General features: G+C 35.8%; 2 protein-coding genes across 8 annotated transcripts; both read right to left on the reverse strand.

The window, feature by feature from the left end:
- Nucleotides 1–1,587: 1,587 nt before the first annotated feature.
- Nucleotides 1,588–9,913, reverse strand: LOC142553262 (uncharacterized). 7 transcript variants are annotated; one of them, XM_075663388.1, is made up of 6 exons: nt 9,566–9,913; nt 8,970–9,083; nt 7,985–8,707; nt 7,734–7,904; nt 7,038–7,653; nt 1,588–3,508 (listed from the first exon to the last, which is right to left on the reverse strand). In XM_075663388.1, exons 2-5 carry the CDS (start codon nt 8,985–8,987, stop codon nt 7,102–7,104), a joined length of 1,464 nt encoding a protein of 487 aa, XP_075519503.1. In that variant the 5' UTR covers nt 8,988–9,083; nt 9,566–9,913; the 3' UTR covers nt 1,588–3,508; nt 7,038–7,101. The 7 variants fall into 7 exon arrangements, 5 of the variants coding, with proteins under 5 accessions (XP_075519503.1, XP_075519502.1, XP_075519504.1 ...); XM_075663387.1 differs by lacking the exon at nt 8,970–9,083 and having other exon boundaries at nt 1,588–2,058; nt 2,476–2,573; nt 9,537–9,913; XM_075663389.1 differs by having other exon boundaries at nt 9,537–9,913.
- Nucleotides 9,914–10,642: 729 nt separating this feature from the next.
- LOC142553263 (uncharacterized protein At5g01610-like) lies at nt 10,643–13,477 on the reverse strand. Its single transcript, XM_075663391.1, has 3 exons — nt 13,191–13,477; nt 11,695–11,749; nt 10,643–11,181 (listed from the first exon to the last, which is right to left on the reverse strand). Exons 1-3 carry the CDS (start codon nt 13,290–13,292, stop codon nt 10,802–10,804), a joined length of 537 nt encoding a protein of 178 aa, XP_075519506.1. The 5' UTR covers nt 13,293–13,477; the 3' UTR covers nt 10,643–10,801.
- Between the last annotated feature and the right edge of the window lie 5,457 nt (nt 13,478–18,934).

The raw sequence follows: 18,934 nt of genomic DNA on the forward strand, positions 1-18,934 counted from the left end.
GAGAGATGTCGTTGAAAGCATTCCAGGATTTGAATAGTAAGTTCAAAAAAAAATTATACAACACTGACAAGCAAAAACATGGTGAAAACATGTGGGATTTTTGCTTTTTTTTAAGAAAAGCTTCGAATATTATAACGTTTCATATTCGACGACTATCCCAAATGTACCAAAACTAGTCATTTCAGCGTGACTATGTCCTCACTCATACGTACCCTAGGAAACTTATCAGGGAGTCACCCATTCCAAAATTGCGTCAAATCAAGCATGCTTAACTTTGGAGTTCTTATTTGATGAGTTACCGAAAAGAAGATGTACATTCTTGATATGAGTTGTATCTATCAAATCTTTTTAAACTCTCATCAACAGTACAATCTTATACCTGAACAGTTTTGAAATCCCTCTCTTTCCGGTGTAAGATCGGTTCATTCATGTTCCCTTCGCCTACCCTTCACCTAGAAGCTTGCCAAGAATCACTCATTGTCCGTATAACCTCATGGCACCGGCGATCACCCCCTCCTCTCCGGCCCTCACAAATATCTTTACAGCAAGAGAATTAGGGGGGTGTATTGGTTCTAAACTTTAAATAACTTTTATGGAGTTTAAAAATTTAGAGGTATTCAATCTAAACTCTTATATACTCTATAAATGTTTTGTGGTATTCAATGTAAACTTTTGTAGAATTTAAAAAAATCGTGTAGAATTCAAACTTGACTTTTAAAAATTCTACAAAAGTCTATAGCTATTCAAAATATCAATAGACTTTTAATAACTCCAGGAAATTCTATTAAGTACAAAAATTAAAGTCTAAGGTGCAACAATAAAATGTCAAAAAATGTCTTTGATTCAGCCTAAATACATGCACACGAAACAGCGGGCATAGGAGCTTCCAGTGGAACGAAAATACATGCACACGATTTCAGTTGATGTAAGACCAGACAGCTCGTCTCACTCCACTTTTTCATCGCATAATGCCAAAACATTTCGGGATCGAATGGTCATGGCTGCTCAATGCAGCACAATCTGCGGGGCTAACAGCCTTTATACAGATTACAACATAAGTTGACAAATGGGAGAGAAACCCCCATTGCAAATACAAAAAAAAGCAAACTCTTACATGCTTTTTTTCGAGTTGTTTATTAAATGGCCATCTTACACAGATACCACATCTTGAAACTGGATCCAATCCAGTTTAGGATCACTCTATGAGGTGATGAAACTGTGGAATTTGGGAGAATGGGATAGAAACAGAAGAAAATTGAATAATATTACTTTCCATCCTAAACTATACGTAATGGGAGAGAATATAAAGGGAAGTAGAACAAATCAGATCCCAAAAAAGGAAGAAAAAATAAACTAAGAATATTCTTGCTTAAACAAAAAGAGAGAAGAAATCATACAGATTTGTTAACAGCTACTACTACAAAATATATGAAAATGGACCGGGAGCATTATTAAATCAAATATTTCAGCAGAAATCAATCCAATTCGGGGTTTGCATTATGATATTGAAAATTCGTTTTTTTCCATAGAGCCATCTCCGATAAGGAACAAACAAAAAAGTAACAACCATGAACCGAATGCTTATCATTGAAGGAGCAAAAAGAAATACCATAAGAACACTGAGACGACCATTAAAAATTCCTCGACATAATGAAGTCACGCAACATATGATAGTTCATTTCATGTCAAATGCTATAAGAATACCGAGCAACAAAAACAATAAGCTCACAATCTTTCAGGTCACTGAAAGTTGGATGGTTTTTCAAGAACCAATTTCTATAAAATCAATGTCCAGGCAACTAAATCCAAGTACATGCCCAACAATTATGCAAGAATTTGAATTGGAAGATATTGAGCCTTTTATTCTTGTCTATTTTCACAATAATTTTAAATTTTACTGGTGTAAGGAGCCTACACCATACGGCAACCTGCATGAAGCCAATCGATCTTTGGACTTGTATGTGCCAAGAACTTCTGCAACAGTTTGGCAACGACATTGATTTCCTGGCCGAATAACATCTCCATAGACTGCTATTTCGATAATGTCAAGCTCCTTATCTGCAATAGCATGACTGTATGACCATCCAAAACAAAATATGCTTTTTGTGTAGACAGTAAGTCAAGAGTGGGTCAGGTCAGTGCATGACTGAAAAAGTTCTCATATTCGATTCTAACAAGCCACCAAGAAGTCCAAGTTATGACATTTTTTCCACTTTACATATGACAATTAGCATTTTAGCTTTTGATTGAGGGTTCAGGACATGCTTAAGCACAAGAACCAACCATCTGTCACACTGAGTAAATCCAATAAAGCTGAATTGGTCTTGTGCAGGTCTCAAGAACTTGAAACTTATTATTAAGAGAATGCAAACTGGATCCAAAACATGACAAATTACATTACAAAATGAAAGCAAAGATGTGCATGCCTGTAAACTTAACATCAAAAGAGTAGCCTTTCAATTGGGCATTAACAACCTCTTCCTTATCTGATTTGAATCTCCTCTTCCTTATCTGATTTAAATCTGTTCACCTTGTTTGCAGAATCTGGCAATTCTCTGCCACTGACTCAGCACCTGCACACCACAACGCCACAACATTTAAGCTCATCTGTCAATGTCTCAAAATTGAGCACAGATTTTGAATCGGTCCGGACCAATATATTTAGATGAGGAATCCCAAAATTTGACAAGGGATGGGCAGGGTGATTTGATTATGTATTTTAGAGATAAAACTAGTACTCTAGAAACAGCCATGTATATTTGTATTTTTTTCATCATGGGCGATCATTGATGGTCAAAACAACCATTGTACCATTGGATCCAAGGGAAAGCCTAAAATTTAGTAAAGGACTTGATGGAGCAACTTACATTTATATAAACAAATAATAATTATAAAATCTGAAAAAAAAATATGACGCAGATTCCTTGATGGCCTATACTGGCGCCATCCCTAAACCATCCTCGAGGCAACACCAGAAACACAAAAGGCAGCAAATAATGAATAAAACTCCTTTAGTTTCACTCAGAATTCTCAAAATCTTTCAAGTTCTTCGCTGGAACAAACTCAAAAATCCATCAAGTATCCAGCGATATGTATTTCCAAGAAAACGCAAAAAAACACAAAAGATAAAACTATGGGATAATTAAAAAAATGGGATTAAGACAAAAAAGATTTAAAAAAGAAGGATTCTGACTTTTTTTTTAAAAAAAAAGGAGGAGTTGACTCTTGATCATTATATTGAACCTTAATTAAAATGTTAACTTAATAAATTAACCGTTTTCTTCTCTTTTTTCTCTTTCTTCTCCGTCGACCCACTTCTTCTTCTTCTTCCCCAATTAAAAAAAGGGAAATTTGGGTTACCACCACATCTACTTCTTCCGCATAAATTTGGGTTACCACCACATCTACTTCTTCCGCATTACATTAAGTGGAAGTTGACCACTGTTGTTGATCTACATCTAAATCTACTCCTATTGCCCGATTCTTCTGTGTTTGAAGACCAATTCGTCTGTATTTGAAGAAAAAACACAGTAAGCTTTCTCCATTTTCGTCGAACCCCATTCATTGTTTTCTTCATGTAGAAATCGACCAAAATTAACTCGTCGATGAAGAATATTTCTCACCCAAAATTAAGTCTGTCGATCAAGAAGAATTCTTCTTGTTCGACTTGGTCTTGGTCGACCAAGAAGGAATTCTTCTTGGTCAACCGAAATTAAGTCGGTCGATAGTGAAGAGTTGGTATATAAATGGAATCCAGGGCCCAATGCAAAGTTTGTTGCTATTCCAGTTGATGATATTTGTTATTTTGAAAATTTAAAAAGTGAACTGTATAGAGCTGGGAAATTAGAAGATACTGTCAACTTGAGGTTGAGTTATCTTATAGATTTGCCGTGCAACATTCAACCGATTTACATAGAGAATGACCATGATTTGAAAGCATATTTGTATCTTGGTTGTCCGAGAAGTAGGCCAGTGCTTCAAGTTGAAATTGAACGCGTTGCTTCTTTTGATGTTTTTGATAATGTGCACGGAAACGGTATTGATGAAAACAATTGCAATTTTAACGAACAGAGACATTTTGATGATTATTTTCACTTGAATATTGTTTCTGTGGATTGTAATAACAGCGGTGACTTTTTTGACGAAGAACATAATGTGGATGCCATGCATGTGGATCGTAGTAACACATCCGAGTTATATGATGAAGCACGTAATGACACAAATGAGATCGAGTCAAATGTGGTTGCAAGTGCTGACGCAAATTTGGTTGCGGATGTGGATATTGATAATGACACATTTTCATTCACGGATGGTTCAAACTTGTTTGTTGGTCAAGAATTTCCAAACCGAGAAGCGGTGAAAAAAGAGCTAATTAGAATAAGTTTGGAAGCTTGCTTTGAATTTGAGATGGTTAAAAGTAGCCAAAAAGTGTACGCCGTAAAATGTGTAGTGTCTGATTGTAAATGGAGAATCTGGACCTCAAAGATTAAGAATGATTCACATGCATTCTCTATTCGGACATATTGCAATACACACACATGTGGTTTGACTGGAAGACGAAAGAGAATCTGTGAAGCGAGTTCTGCTGTTGTTCGTGATATGTTGGTGGATAATTTCCATGGTCATCCAGTGCCAATTGTACCAAAAACGGTGATGGCGATGATGCGCAATAGTATGAATGCTGATATATCATACTACAAGGCTTGGAAAGGGAGAGAACTTGCAGATAATATGATGAAAGGTGATCCTATGAAGAGTTTTACTCTATTGACTTGTTATTTGCACATGGTTGAGTAGATGAATCGAAGAAGCATAACAGACATATTTGTCGACGAGAAAAATCGATTCAAGTATATGTTTCTTGCCTTTGGTGCATGCGTCAGAGGATATCGAAGTATGCGGAAAGTTGTATCAATTGATGGTACGTGGTTGAATGGCAAGTATAATGGTGTTTTACTGGTGGCATCGGCACAAGATGGAAATTATCACCAATATCCTTTGGCGTGGGGAATCGTAGATGTCGAGTGTACTTCTTCGTGGAGTTGGTTTTTAACGAAGTTGTTAGAAGTAGTACCATACGATGATGAATTGGTGATAATTTCATACAGGCATCAAGGAATCATTAATGCGGTTTCTACTGTATATAGAAATGCGCATAATGGTCATTGTACGTGACATTTATCCCAAAACATGAAAACTAGATGCAAAAAGAAGGGTGCAACCGAAATGTTTTTGCACATTGCAAAAATTTATAAGCCTTTCGAGTTTGATATTGCATACAATGAATTTAGGAATAAATATCCTGAGACAGCGTAATTTTTGGACGAGAGAGATTCACTTGATAGATGGACTCGAGCATATTGTCCAAAGACCCGTTACAATATTATGACGACAAACGGGGTTGAGTCGATCAATGCTAGACTACTTGAAGAAAGGAAGCAGTCAATCCTTGCACTCTTAGATTCTTTGCAGAAACTGGCCTCATCATGGTTTGCCCGATATCGTCACGCATCAATTGCAAGTAACACTAATCTGACCCCTACCATCGAGGGGATTCTTCGTAGCAGGTTCACTGATGCCCAGAGAATGCAAGTTTTTGTATTAGGACGTCTGGAGTTTGATGTGAGGAGCCGTGGACATTCGGCCATAGTGGACCTGGAATCAAAAAGATGCACATGTCGAGTTTTTTATATTGATAGAATCTCATGTGCTCATGCCATTACAGCCAGTTGGTTAGCGAAGATTGATATATATGATCTGTGTTCAAAGTACTATTCTACAATGTCATGGCGCATGACTTACTCAGAGACTGTTTATCCTGTTCCGGAAGAAAATGAATGGCCACGCAACATTAATTTTCCATTGGTGTTGCCTCATTTGTTAGAGAAGATAGTTGGCAGAAGAAAACAAAACAGAATTCCTTTCATCGGTGAATTCAGCAAAAGATAAAAGCATAGGCGGGAAGTTTGGGTCGACCCAAAAGCACCATGGGTCGACCCAAAGGCATGGTCGACCCAAAGGCTGGAAAGTTTGGGTTGACCATTTTTTTTTTAGGGTAGACCCAAAGGCTGGAGCTTTGGTCGACCCATGCAAGCTTGTGGGTCGACCACTTTGGGTCGACCCTCAAAAAACACCCCAAAAGCAAGCAAGGTCGACCCAAAGTTACGGCCTTTGGTACATAAATTTTGTTTTTGGGTCGATCCCAAACAACCAGCCCAAAGGTCGGCCCAAATTGCTAGTACTTGTATAATTTTTTTTATTGTGAAATTGAGATTCAAAATTGTCGAAAAAATATAACATAATTGTAAATTGTGATTCTGTGATTCATATGTCAATTAAAACATATAATATAATTGTGAGATTACGATTCACATGTTAAAATATATAACATGATTGTGAAATTACGATTCATATTTTTTAAAATGTAACATAATTGTGAGATTACGATTCACATGTTAAAATATATAACATGATTGTGAAATTACGATTCATATTTTTTAAAATGTAACATAACTCTGATTTCGTGATTCACATGTTAAAACATATTACATAATTGTGAAATTACGATTCATATTTTTTAAAATGTAACATAATCGTGAGATTACGATTCACATGCTAAAACATATAACATGATTGTGAAATTACGGTTCATATTTTTTAAAATGTAACATAACTCTGATTTCGTGATTCACATGTTAAAACATATAACATGATTGTGAAATTACGATTCATATTTTTTAAAATGTAACATAATCGTGAGATTACGATTCACATGTTAAAACATATAACATGATTGTGAAATTACGATTCATATTTTTTAAAATGTAACATAACTCTGATTTCGTGATTCACATGTTAAAACATATAACATGATTGTGAAATTACGATTGTTGCGGTGCTTGGCTACTACTGCCAATTTCTCTAGTCAGATTATCATCCACACCTAACAGCATACATCAAACAAATTAAAATTAGAATGACAATTTTAATACATCAATCTTACGTAAACATAAATATTATTAATAAAATTAACTCACCAAAATCTGTCTCGGATGATTTCCTCTTCCGCCCTCTGCTATAGACTATGCTATAATCTCTCTCCTAATGCACTGGCATGTGAGACCTCATCTCAGCAAAACTAGCTCTGATCTGTTCAGTCAAACTCGATCTCAACTCATCGAGACCAAGATTCATACTCGATTTCAAGTCATCGATAGCCAGATTAATATTCCTGATACACGCTCTGGTCTCAATAAATCCTGTTGTCATTTGAAGACGCATAGACGTAACGGTATCCTCCAATTCCGTCAACCGCCTCTCGAAACAATGCTCCAAGGGTGATGGGTTGCGGGAAGGATTGAGTCCAAAGTGGACTCTAGGACCCGTACGCATGGGAGCACTGGTGCTAGAGCTGGATCTACTGACATCACCAGAACGGGAGCCAGAAACATCTGGAGATGAATGTGCAAAAGGCGTGTGCTGGACTGAGGGAGACTCCAGATGGTGCTCGCTACATATGACTGTCTGACCCTGCCTCCAGAGCTCGAGTATCCGAGTGGTGACCGCATCGGGCGCAGAATCAACAAAAACCCCGGTGGTATAATACGGTGAAACGAGCTCCTCAGGGGTAGGAATCAAAAATCCAAGACAATCCTACATTTAATTAATAAAGTATCAGATTAATTAAAAATTAAGTCCACAGTTATTATATCAAATCAATTCATATTACTTACATCTATAGCACATTCACCAAAGGCTGCAGTGACATCAACCGCAGATGGGGCACGGTTTGATGGCCACGTGTTAGTCACCCACTGAAACATCCTGGGCAACATCAAACCATCCACATCTCTTCTCTTTGCAAACTTTTGTGCCACGCTCGGATAATACTCATAAGCGAGGATCTGTAACATAAATTTCAAACAATGTTATTAGTAGATATAAAGATAACAAATCCACTTTTAACATTCAAAAAATAATATACCTGCAGAGGCAACACAAAACCACCGACAAGGAAGCTGCCATCAACATCTTTCCGACCCTGTGCGTCGGTGAGGTAATTATATCGCCCTAAAAGGTCCTTCTTCAAACATCGGACCGCATCACGAAAGGCTACTCTACCCCACGGATAGCTGTTAAACCTATCCAAATCATCTCTAAGCCTCAGGTATTTAGGGTCGATCTTATTCGTTTTTTTCCTAGTCCCCTCACCAAACACAAAACAACAGAAGTAAAGACTAGCCATCTTTAACTTCTCCACGTCTACACTAGTATCATTCTGCACTTTAACACTCATATTTGCCTCCAGATCACTCAAAACAATCTCAGACTTACCGGCAAAGTGTCTGGAGCCAAAGACACCTCCCTCTGGTACATCTACAGGCTCTGTAGTGCAATCGAGGCCGGTTATTAAACAATAATCTAACAAAGAAAATCTAACTGGCCTCTTGCGCACCACCATCCAAAACTCATCACTACCCGTGTCAACTATCTGATTACTCATCAAATACCACATAATTTGACTAGAAATATTAAAATCTCTATGATACCTAACCAAATTACCAAAAGGAGACTGCTCCAAAAAAAGGGTTCTCTCGTCGTTGTTGAGGTAATGATAAATCTTCTCCGCAATCTCTTTATATCTTGATTCGAGTGTCAACTTACAGCGAAAAATTGAATCCCTGTCTAGTTTTCTCGGCAAATATACCTGTCACAGATACAAATATATTAGAATAACAAACTGATGTCAAACTACCTAAACTTGACCAAAAAAAGTCGACCAACCCATGCTAAGCGTGGGTTGACTGTTGGTAGACCAACGCTTGGTAGACCAAGCGTACCTTTCTTCCTCAACACCTCAACACACGCACAGATAATCAAATAACTTTTCTTCCTCAACACGACGGTTCGACCCTTTCTTCCTCAACACACGCATGCAGAATCAAATAACAAAATAAAAGTGAACATACCATATTTTGGTCAGCCATTTCTCGGATGCGCAACAAAAATCAAGATTGAAGAAGGGTTGCGTCGATTGAGTTGCGCCGATTGAGTCGACAGGAAAACGAGGGCAAATGAGTTGACTGCAATTAGGTTTACAGTGAAGTGAAGAAGTTTAGAGTGAACAAGTGTTAATCAATTTTAGCTTATTAATACTTAAAATATAGGGACATTCACGTAAAATGACATGTGAATCCTTTTTTTAAAATAAGTCCAAAAACTCCCTTTTCCCTAAATTTTCCTAAAACTATACCTCAATTTCCAAAGCAGTCATATCACACCACTGACCTGAATCAAGTGTGGTTGACCAGCCAGGGTGGAAAATTTTCAACCCCCCAAACACACAGGACTAAATTACTGATCAGAAACAAGTATGGACGCCCAGCTAGGACGGAAAAATTTCAGACTATAAAAAGCAAAACATACGAAATAATGAATGCTTCATCCAGCCTGCCACAAATTTCAGACTTCAAAAAGCAAAATACACCAAGTAATGAATGCTTCACCCAGCCTGCCCCAAGTAAAAAAAAAGGAACATTTGGAATTGGGAATGATATGGTCATACTCGAAGCAGAGGCAGCCGTGACAGTTGTAGAAGCGCTTATCTTTTCGCCAGCGGTCAGGGTGGCGCCGCGGCACCGTTTCAGCTTAGGCCCAGCACCTATTCTTCGCTATTGAGTCGAAAAATTTTGGCCTCTCCTCCTCCTTGCGAGGTGGCGATGAGCCAGACCTCGAGCCCTTTTTTTTCTGGCACCTGGTGGGGACTTGGGCGAAGAATGAGCAACGGAGGCATTTGGAATTTTCTAATTAAAATAAATAATATAAATAAGATAAAAGAAATATTCTACGAGCTTGGAGCATATCGAAAATCGAGCAAGGACGAAAAAGATTTAACGCTCAAATTCAGCTCGAATCGGTTTTATTGATTGAGTTTGAGTTCGATTAAAAGCTGAAAAATTTCAAATTAATTTATTCGAATTCGGTTCTAATTAAAGATTAACGTCGAGTGAAAACAAATATTTTTTGAATTGGTTTATAAAACTCGTGAACTAACTTGATTCGTTTAAACCTATCGGAGACGGAGATCTTACACCCGACTCGTCTTTTTAATTTTTTTCTTTAAATCTATAGATTTTAGTAGTTGTCCAGATTTATAATATTTATAAGTTTTAAATCAAAAGACTTGATATGAGAGATTAAATTGAATACATTAATATAGTTAAATAGATTATTAAGCTATTTCAAATATTAAAATATATTAGAAGGAGTATTTTAGTAAGACAATTAGATGTATATCATAATACTTCTCTATATATATAAACTAATTGTCTTTCTAAAATATTATGTTTTATATGCATAATTCGATTATTTCGGACACCGACTCAAAATTATAATTTGAGCATGAAGAGCCGGACGTTGACCAAATTATCAAGAAATCAATATTCAAATCTTAAGATGTATTCCAAGATCTAGTGACACATTAGATATCCTCTTGTAATGGGATAATGATGTCGTTTGTGTTCTTATTTTACTATGTCATGAGCATACCCAATATACATGTACTTTAACTCTTTTTTATCAGTTTTAATGAACGTTTACTTCGTAAAAAAAAAAAAAAAACAAGAAGAAGCCAGATCCGACATCCATTTCATATGCCCTTCATATCATCAGACAAATAAGAATAAGAATTTCCAACAAAATTTATTTCATAAAACAAAACACTGAAGTTAATAAAAAATAAGCGGTTGCAAGCATGGATATAGACATTATGCTATATACGTAGCTTGCAATCCTTTTCGCATCAAAATTCTTCGACTCTAACGGCATCACGAGCCATTTCATATGCATCTTTCGGCCTGGATTTCTTCACCCCGGCTGTGAACCAGACTTTATCAGACTTGTAGCTTTCGACATTGACACTCGTCACCTTAACCCACACCAACACCTTAGTCTTCAATCCTTCGATCCCTGAGAGCTTTCCCCTCGATAATGTACCTTTCACACGAGTTGAGTATCTCAAAATGGAAGAGTCCTTGAAGCACACCTCGCATGGAGAGGGTAAGTAGACGATGAGCTTGGATTTTGACTCGTCGTATTCATAACACGTTATGTTTTGGGGAAATAGACCTTGAGGAAGATTGTTTTCTCGGAGGAGATCGGGCAGCGACTTAGTTGGTTTTCCTGTGGAGAAAGTTAGCATACATCAAACGACTGAATTCAAGTATGGATAGGCGTGTTACCGAAATGAATTACCACATTTGTTGAAATCCGGGTTAGGGAAATGGAACAAATATCACCTCATTTTCCAATCTGGGTGACATTGTTTGCTACACTTAAAAACACATTTTTTGCTACATCAACAATAAATTAATCACTTGTACAAACCCTGACTTTATATTTGACTTGTATCACCTAACAGAACACATGGTAAATATCAAAGCTCTGTAGCAAACTATATATGATCAAGTGTAGCATAAGATTTTCGTCTAACAGTTACTTTAACTCTTTGTAAAGTCATTTAACATGCGTTGGCATAAAAACTGATTCTCCATAACTTATCTCTGCTTCAATCTACCTAAAACACCACATTCCTTCGGAAATTTAAACTCATCTATATTTTATAAGTGACATGAATTGGCAATGTTGAGTCTGAAGACATAGTTGGGAAATTTCATAAATTTATTAGCTCCTTACCTTTGAGCTTGTTGAATACCCATTTAGCCTTCTCTTCGACTGTACTCGAAAATGTCTGCATCAGATCAAATTATAGTCAAGACTCAGGGTATAAAGCATTTTCAAGGAGAATGTCATCTAACCTCAAGTTAACAGAACGAACAGATGAAAATATAGACTGTCTTCAATAAAGTCTTTAAGTACTGAGTGATAGATACAATTGAGCTAAGAGAGTAAAACACATCCAAATCTTAACTGGAAGTTGATATGCATGACATATATCCTTTTCAATCGGTCATCTAATCAAACTTGCAGGGAAGTTTTCGATTCTTTTACAGAACTTCAACTGAATAAGATTGATGAATAAACATACTGAGTTAACCGTGCTAATTGCTACTGTGCTATTCTAGTCACCACTTCCATGTTTTAAGTCATAAAACGAGAAGAGAGGTTTTCAAGAAAAACTGGAAGATCAGAAATCGTTGGCAAAAAGAATTGTAAAGAAAGAAAACAACAATTCATCTGCGGATAAATAAATGAAACCAAAGGTGGCTAATTTATATGGAGAGATGTTAAAGGAAAGGCGAATAATCCAGTTATTTATATTTCATTCCATCCTGAGTCCTGACAATAACTTCCTCCTCATTCAATACATCATTGATAGTATAACATTCAACAACATTTTCCTACAGGAACTACTTTGGTACATAAACTGTGGGTTCCTAAACATAACCCACAATTAAGAAAGATCCATAGTATGAGGAGGGTTCTTAAATAAACTTCTGAATTAAAATTTCTTCTTAATTCATCATTTCTATAACCAACATCCTACCACTGTGTTACCTTGTCAATTCACAATCTCCGATTTATGTTGCAACGCTAGAAACATTTGCAGTTAGCTGTTAATATTCCACATATGTCATACAAAACTAGTCATATTTTGATGCATCCAACCATGTATTCTCCAGAAAAAAAAAAGGGAAAAACAAAATCTATCCTGACGTCATAGCATTGACCAAACCATAAAATCTTAAAGGAGTAAGCCAAGCATTAACTATACAGTCCCTCTTCATTATCTCTTCACTGAGATTTCACCACATAAAACGCAAGAAACGTTCCATTTTGACGGAATTCGTTTTCTCCTCGGCCAGGGTGGATGATGAAATTCAAGGGATGGTGACTTGGTGTGATTAGGTCCGCGAATCTTACATTCTTTTGTACTTTAGAAGTTGATAAGTTTTTTTAAAACCCAAGAAGAAATTTTTTTTTTGAAAAATAAAAAATTCAGCGTCGATGCCATTTTCCGATATTTACACTTTCATTCACCAAGAATCACCAAACAGATCTCAATCCGACAATTCGTTCATCGAACACACAAAATTAAGCATCCATCACAAAAAGAGAACGTGTTCAATTAAACTGACACCATATGCATGCGTATTAAAAACAAACCAAAATGCGGTCAAATCTGAAACCCAATCCAAAAAACAAATTAAGGGTAAACGAAAAGGGTATACCGAGATGTCTTGGGAGATGTTGGAGATCTCTTCTTTTGCTTTTTTTGAAACCCAGAATGTACTTGCTTTTAGGCTCCCCACTTTTATCAAAGCTTTCTCCATATTCCGCCTTTTCTTGTTGATTTTTGTTTTTCAAAATGGGATCTTTCAAACCAATAATGTGAGATCTTATCGAATCCCCCGAGTGTGTCTTAATTCTCTCGATCTCTCTCTCACTTCTTTCTGGATCATTCATTCGCAAGCCATGAGAGTTGGTGTATTACAGCTAATCTGAGCTTTTGCCACTGGCTACTGAAAATAACGGCGCCCCTAAACAAGACAAGGACTTTTGTTTTTTGTTTTTTGTTTTTGGTTTTTTTTAAACAATTATTATTATTATAATAAGTGTCGGTGGAAATTCTAATGAAGAAATTCATAATTTCAATTTTTTTAATAATTCCATTTTGAAAGCCCTAAACTTTGAATAAATGAAATAAAAATTAAATAACTTGGTATATCATTATACTTCGAGCCCTATATAATACTTATTTTACTTTCACATGGATTAAGAAATTTCACAATGAAATTTTTCATTGTACTGTTATTTATTGAGTATTTTATTAGACTTAAAAATCGTTGAAAATAATTAATATATTTAATGAATATGATAAATAATACTAAATATAAACATTGGCTATATATTTCAGATGGATAATAAAAAATAATATTTATATTTCAGACGAATGAAATAGCCCAAGTCTCAATAGCTATTACATGTTTGAGTTAATATTTATTAATGAGTAGGTCCCTTGTGAGACGATCTCACGAATCTTTATCTGTGAGACGGGTCAATTCTACCTTCACAATAAAAAGTAATATTTTTAGCATAAAAAGCAATATTATTTCATGGATGACCCAAATAATAGATATGTCTCATAAAATACGACATGTGAGACCGTCTCACACAAATTTTTGCATGTATTTAATATACAACTCTACATATAATCTTGTCAAATATAATAAATCAAATTATATTCCATACGAAACTATTTTAAAAAAATTTAAAAGTTTATCGTGTGATCTGATAATAATAAGTTCACATAATTTAAATTAAAATTGAAATAATTCAATTGCAATTAAATTGTTTATATTTTGTTTCAACTATAAAAAAAAAAACAAAGAATATTCTTAAAGTATCGAGCATAGAAAAGGTTCCACCATTGGACATATTGTTGTACTATAACTGCTTAGAATATGCATTTAATTTGCTATATTAAAATAACATGTTAACTCATAGAACAAGAAATATTCTACCAAATTAAAATAAATATAATCCTTGAATCAGGCGATGTTTCATTTACTACAAAACTAATAGGTTATATCAAACTGTTGTTTGAATAAGAAATAAGATAACGATAGTGAGTTTTTACGTCATATAAAAAGCTATATAAAACAGTGTTCTAAAAATCCCCGCCTCGGACTGCTTAGGCGGCGCCTAGGCGCTGGGAGGTCCAAAACCGCCCCGATTTTAGGCTAGTCGAAATTTCTAGGCACCATCATATTCATCGGTCGCCTAGGCGGTGCCCGGACCGAAATTTCTAGGCGCCACCATATTAATCGGCCGCTCCGGACCGCCTAGCGCGAAAGCCGCCTAGACGATTTTACAATTAAAAATCCGGAAGGTTGAACGATTTTACACTTAATTGGAGTACTTTTGAGGGAGTAATTACTTAATTTATTATTCTATACTTATTATTATATATTTTTATATATGTATTCAATATTAATATTTTTTTAATGTAGATCCATACTAAGAAAAGAAATAGATTAGATACCGGAAGGTTGAACAATTTAGTTTATGTTCAATTCAATGTCAAGATCATCAACAAGAAGAGAAAGCAAGAAGAAAAAGGAGTGGATGTTCTACTTGCTAGTGAAGCAACTATGGCACAAGGATGGATTGTTGATGGTGGAGATGAAGATGTTGAGACAAATGTTGAAGATGTAAGGGAACTTCACGAAGAAGAATTTGTATCGGACTGAAGAGGAGGAAGAAGCCATGGATTTTGAGTTTGAATCCGATACAGAAGAAGTACTGGAAAAATATGGAGATGAACTAGAAGATTTAGATGTTTAGGTTTAATATCAATATATTATGTTGGAAAAAATGTTGAACAAATTTAATTTTTATTGTACAACGGTTGTAGTAAAGTAGTAAACTGATGTGGATGATTCATATATAAAAATTTATTAATATATATTTATTGTTACTATTTTAAATTTTATAATAATATATATTTCATATACAAACATAATACTCATGAACCACTTAATGAATTTAAGCTTTAAAAAAAATCGCCTAGACAACCGCCCGCCTACCGCTTTTTAGAACACTGATATAAAATAATAGAATCATTATTTATAATCTCACGCCCATTTTTTTATTTTTTATTTTATAAAAATTGATGAATTTTTAACTTTTTAGTATACAAAATTGTCTAGCAACAAGTTAAAACAAACAAGAAGAGATAGAAATGAAGATACAATTGGTAATTTTAGAAATAGTTTATTTCACTTTCTAATCCTTGTCGATTCATTCAAGAAAAATTTAATGATATCAATATTAATATATGTTTCAAGTTTATGGATTCTTCCATTGTAACAAATTATGGCACCTCGATCATTACTATAATCTTACATTAAATTTCGTATTTTCATAGAATAAAAGTCACAAAATAGGCACAAATCATTCCTTGCATATTTCTCACCACCACCATACCATTTTCGTTGCTTTCTTCCATCCTTTTTTATTAACTCCATCGATTCAAGTAAGTTTTATTTGGTTTCTGCCATAATATGTTTGTAATACAATATTCAATTAATTTTTTTTTAATGGAAAATAGTTATGTTTTCAGATATATTGCGAGTGAAAATTTGATTTTTTGCACATTTTTTTAATGTAAAATTGTACAAATTCTATAGTTCTCTGATTAAATTTTATGTGAGCATCGTGCAGTTACAATTAGTTTGTATTTTCTTTTAGTATTTCTGAATTTTTTTCCCCATAAATTTTTTGTGCAATTATACGATGAAAATAAAGTAAAATGGTAGAGAGATCGAACCGTGATGCTTGACCTGCTGTGCGGTTTAAAAGATTTGAGTTTGATCATTACTACTAGTTATAGTTTTTGGTAAAGCGACAAGCGCTAAGTCCTACATGCTAGGAGATTATTAATTACATTGTGATTGCATTTTTTTTTTCTTCCAGAAATTGATATTTGAAAATGGGAGAAATTGACAAAAAACCAATAAAATCGGTTCAATCTGCAGTCTCTTTCTTTGACCACTCAAATGAGCAGAGACAAATTAGCCCTAAAATGGAGGAAGTAAGTTTTTATTTAATTGAGTTTTGATTTAATTAAATAATATTTTCCAACATAAGGACATTGTCCTTACCTTAGCATTGGCATATTTTTCTTTGTATGTTTAGCCATTGTGTTAGTGCAAGGTGTAAGGTTGGGTAGATTGCATGTAAATCTCGTGTGACATTATTATCGTTCTTACTTGCTTGACTTAAGTGAGTTACGTTCAGAAAATATAATCAAACACAAGTATGATCAAAACGTTAGAAGGTGATAAACTTGACCATGCAAGTCTACTCGTACAAAAATTGAAAAAGTGAGCAATAATCCGTTGCATGACCTCCGTAGCTCTAATGTATTTGGAGTTGCATGGTCCATATTTGAATATGTATACCTCATGACCCCAAATAGATTGGGTCTTTGGATCCTACATGAGGCAATCCGCAAATTTGGTAGATACAGAATATGTATTTGCACTGTACAAATCAATTCTCTCCTGCATGGTTTCACGAAATTTTTGATGGCAAGATTGACCAGAGATCCATTCTTTGATCTCAGAAAAAATATGCAAATGTCTCCTAATTCTATTTGAGTTTGATAGTTTCGAAAAATTTTAATCTCGATGTGAGAGTAAGTTATTCCTATTTCATAAGGTAAATACATTTTAAGCTATATTTCATTGATTTTTTTTTTATTTACCTGATGGAAGGAATCAGAGACCGAGAATGAACTCCAGATCCTAGCGAAAGAACTCGTGAATGTCAAAGTTCAGCGCGAGGTCAAGGACTCCGTATACAAGCAAACTCTTCTCAAGCTAGATCACCATCAGAAAGTATCCGACCAGCTTTCCAAGTTGCTAAAGAAATCGGATCATCAAAAGAACTTCTATATCAACGAATTTCAAGAAGCTAAAGCTCGCACCGAGGAGCTCGAATCATCTATGAACATGATGGCGAATAAGCTATCAGAATCCGAGAAGCTTCAAGAGCAGATCACCGTCCTTAGTACCGAATTGGCATCGACTCAAGGAAAACTAGTTAACATGGAGAGGGAATTTTCTTCTTTAAGACAGGAAAAAGATTATTTTGTTGCAGAATCTGAGGTACTGCAGAGTGATTTAAGTGAGGAGAAGAGGAAAAATAGAGAGCTAACAAGGGACGTTTCACAGCTAAACGAGCAGATTCTTGGTTTGGAGACGAAAGTTGATGACATCAAACAAGAAAAAGAAGATGCATTATTGGAGAAGAAGGCTGAGTTAGATTCAAAAGAGAGAGCCTCAGCTGAGGCAGAAGAGAAACTCGAAAAGGCACTGAAGGATTTAGATGTTCTCCGTGAAGTGGAGAACCAGCTAGTGGAAAAGTCGGCTCATATTGAATCGTTGGAGATGGACCTCAAGCGTGCGAACGCGCTTCAACGTTCCTCGGAAAACGCCACATCTGATGCCATTTCTGAGCTAAATAAGGTAAAGGAAACTATGGAATTACTGGAACAAAGGATCGTAGATCAGACAGGTCACATTGACTTACTTGAGGCAGAGCTTAAACATCTAAAGACTGAACTTGGGAACACAAAGGAGGAGCAAGGCCGATTGGGGGAGCAAGCGGAGGCAGTAAAAGCTGAGCTGGAGAGCTCTAAAGAAAAAGAGAATGATGCACAAGTGGAAATAGCGATGTTAAATTTTGAACTTCATAAAGCGAGATCCAAACTGGCTGCATCAGAGGCCAATGAGGCGAGGGGGCAGAGAGAAGAATCCGCACTATTTAATGCGCTTCAAGAGATGGGTTCAGAGATTGAAGAAACCAAGAAAGAAAATCGAGTCTTGAGAGAAGAAGTGAAAATGGCAACGCAAAGTAAAAACGATACTACCCTTGTGGAAGAGAGTAAGGATCCAGAAGCCAAACCAGCAGAGGAGTGCGGGATGCTGATTAAAAATGTTGATGTCGTCGACACCCTTCTCGCTGGAACGTCGAATCAAAGTGTAAGAGAGTTGAAAAATGTGAGGAAAGAGTTGGAAACTGCGATTTCAAAGATAGGGGATTTTTGGAACCGAGCAGAACAAGCCATTAGCAGAGCTGAAGCAGCCGAAAAGGCGAAAGTTGCATTGGAGTTACAGATGAAGAAGATGAAGGAGCACAAGGAAAGGCGTAAGGCAACCTTATCAGCCCTCTATGAGGAATCGGTTTCGAAAGAATTCGGCGGCGGCAGTAGCAGCAGAAATCGTGATCATTCTGCCAAGAATTATCAACCTCTTGGTAAGGTCCTTAACATGAAATTTTAGTTTCAAAGATTTTGACATTGAATGTACTCTTCCATGCGTTGGGAACTCTCATATTTAGCGGTGAGTGTATTGAAACCAAGGTTTTAAAAAGCGTGAAACGTCCGGAAGCACGGATGTCGAGCTCC

Source organism: Primulina tabacum, chromosome 8 (genome assembly GCF_025594145.1).
Source record: "Primulina tabacum isolate GXHZ01 chromosome 8, ASM2559414v2, whole genome shotgun sequence".
Classification (NCBI taxonomy): Eukaryota; Viridiplantae; Streptophyta; class Magnoliopsida; order Lamiales; family Gesneriaceae; genus Primulina; species Primulina tabacum.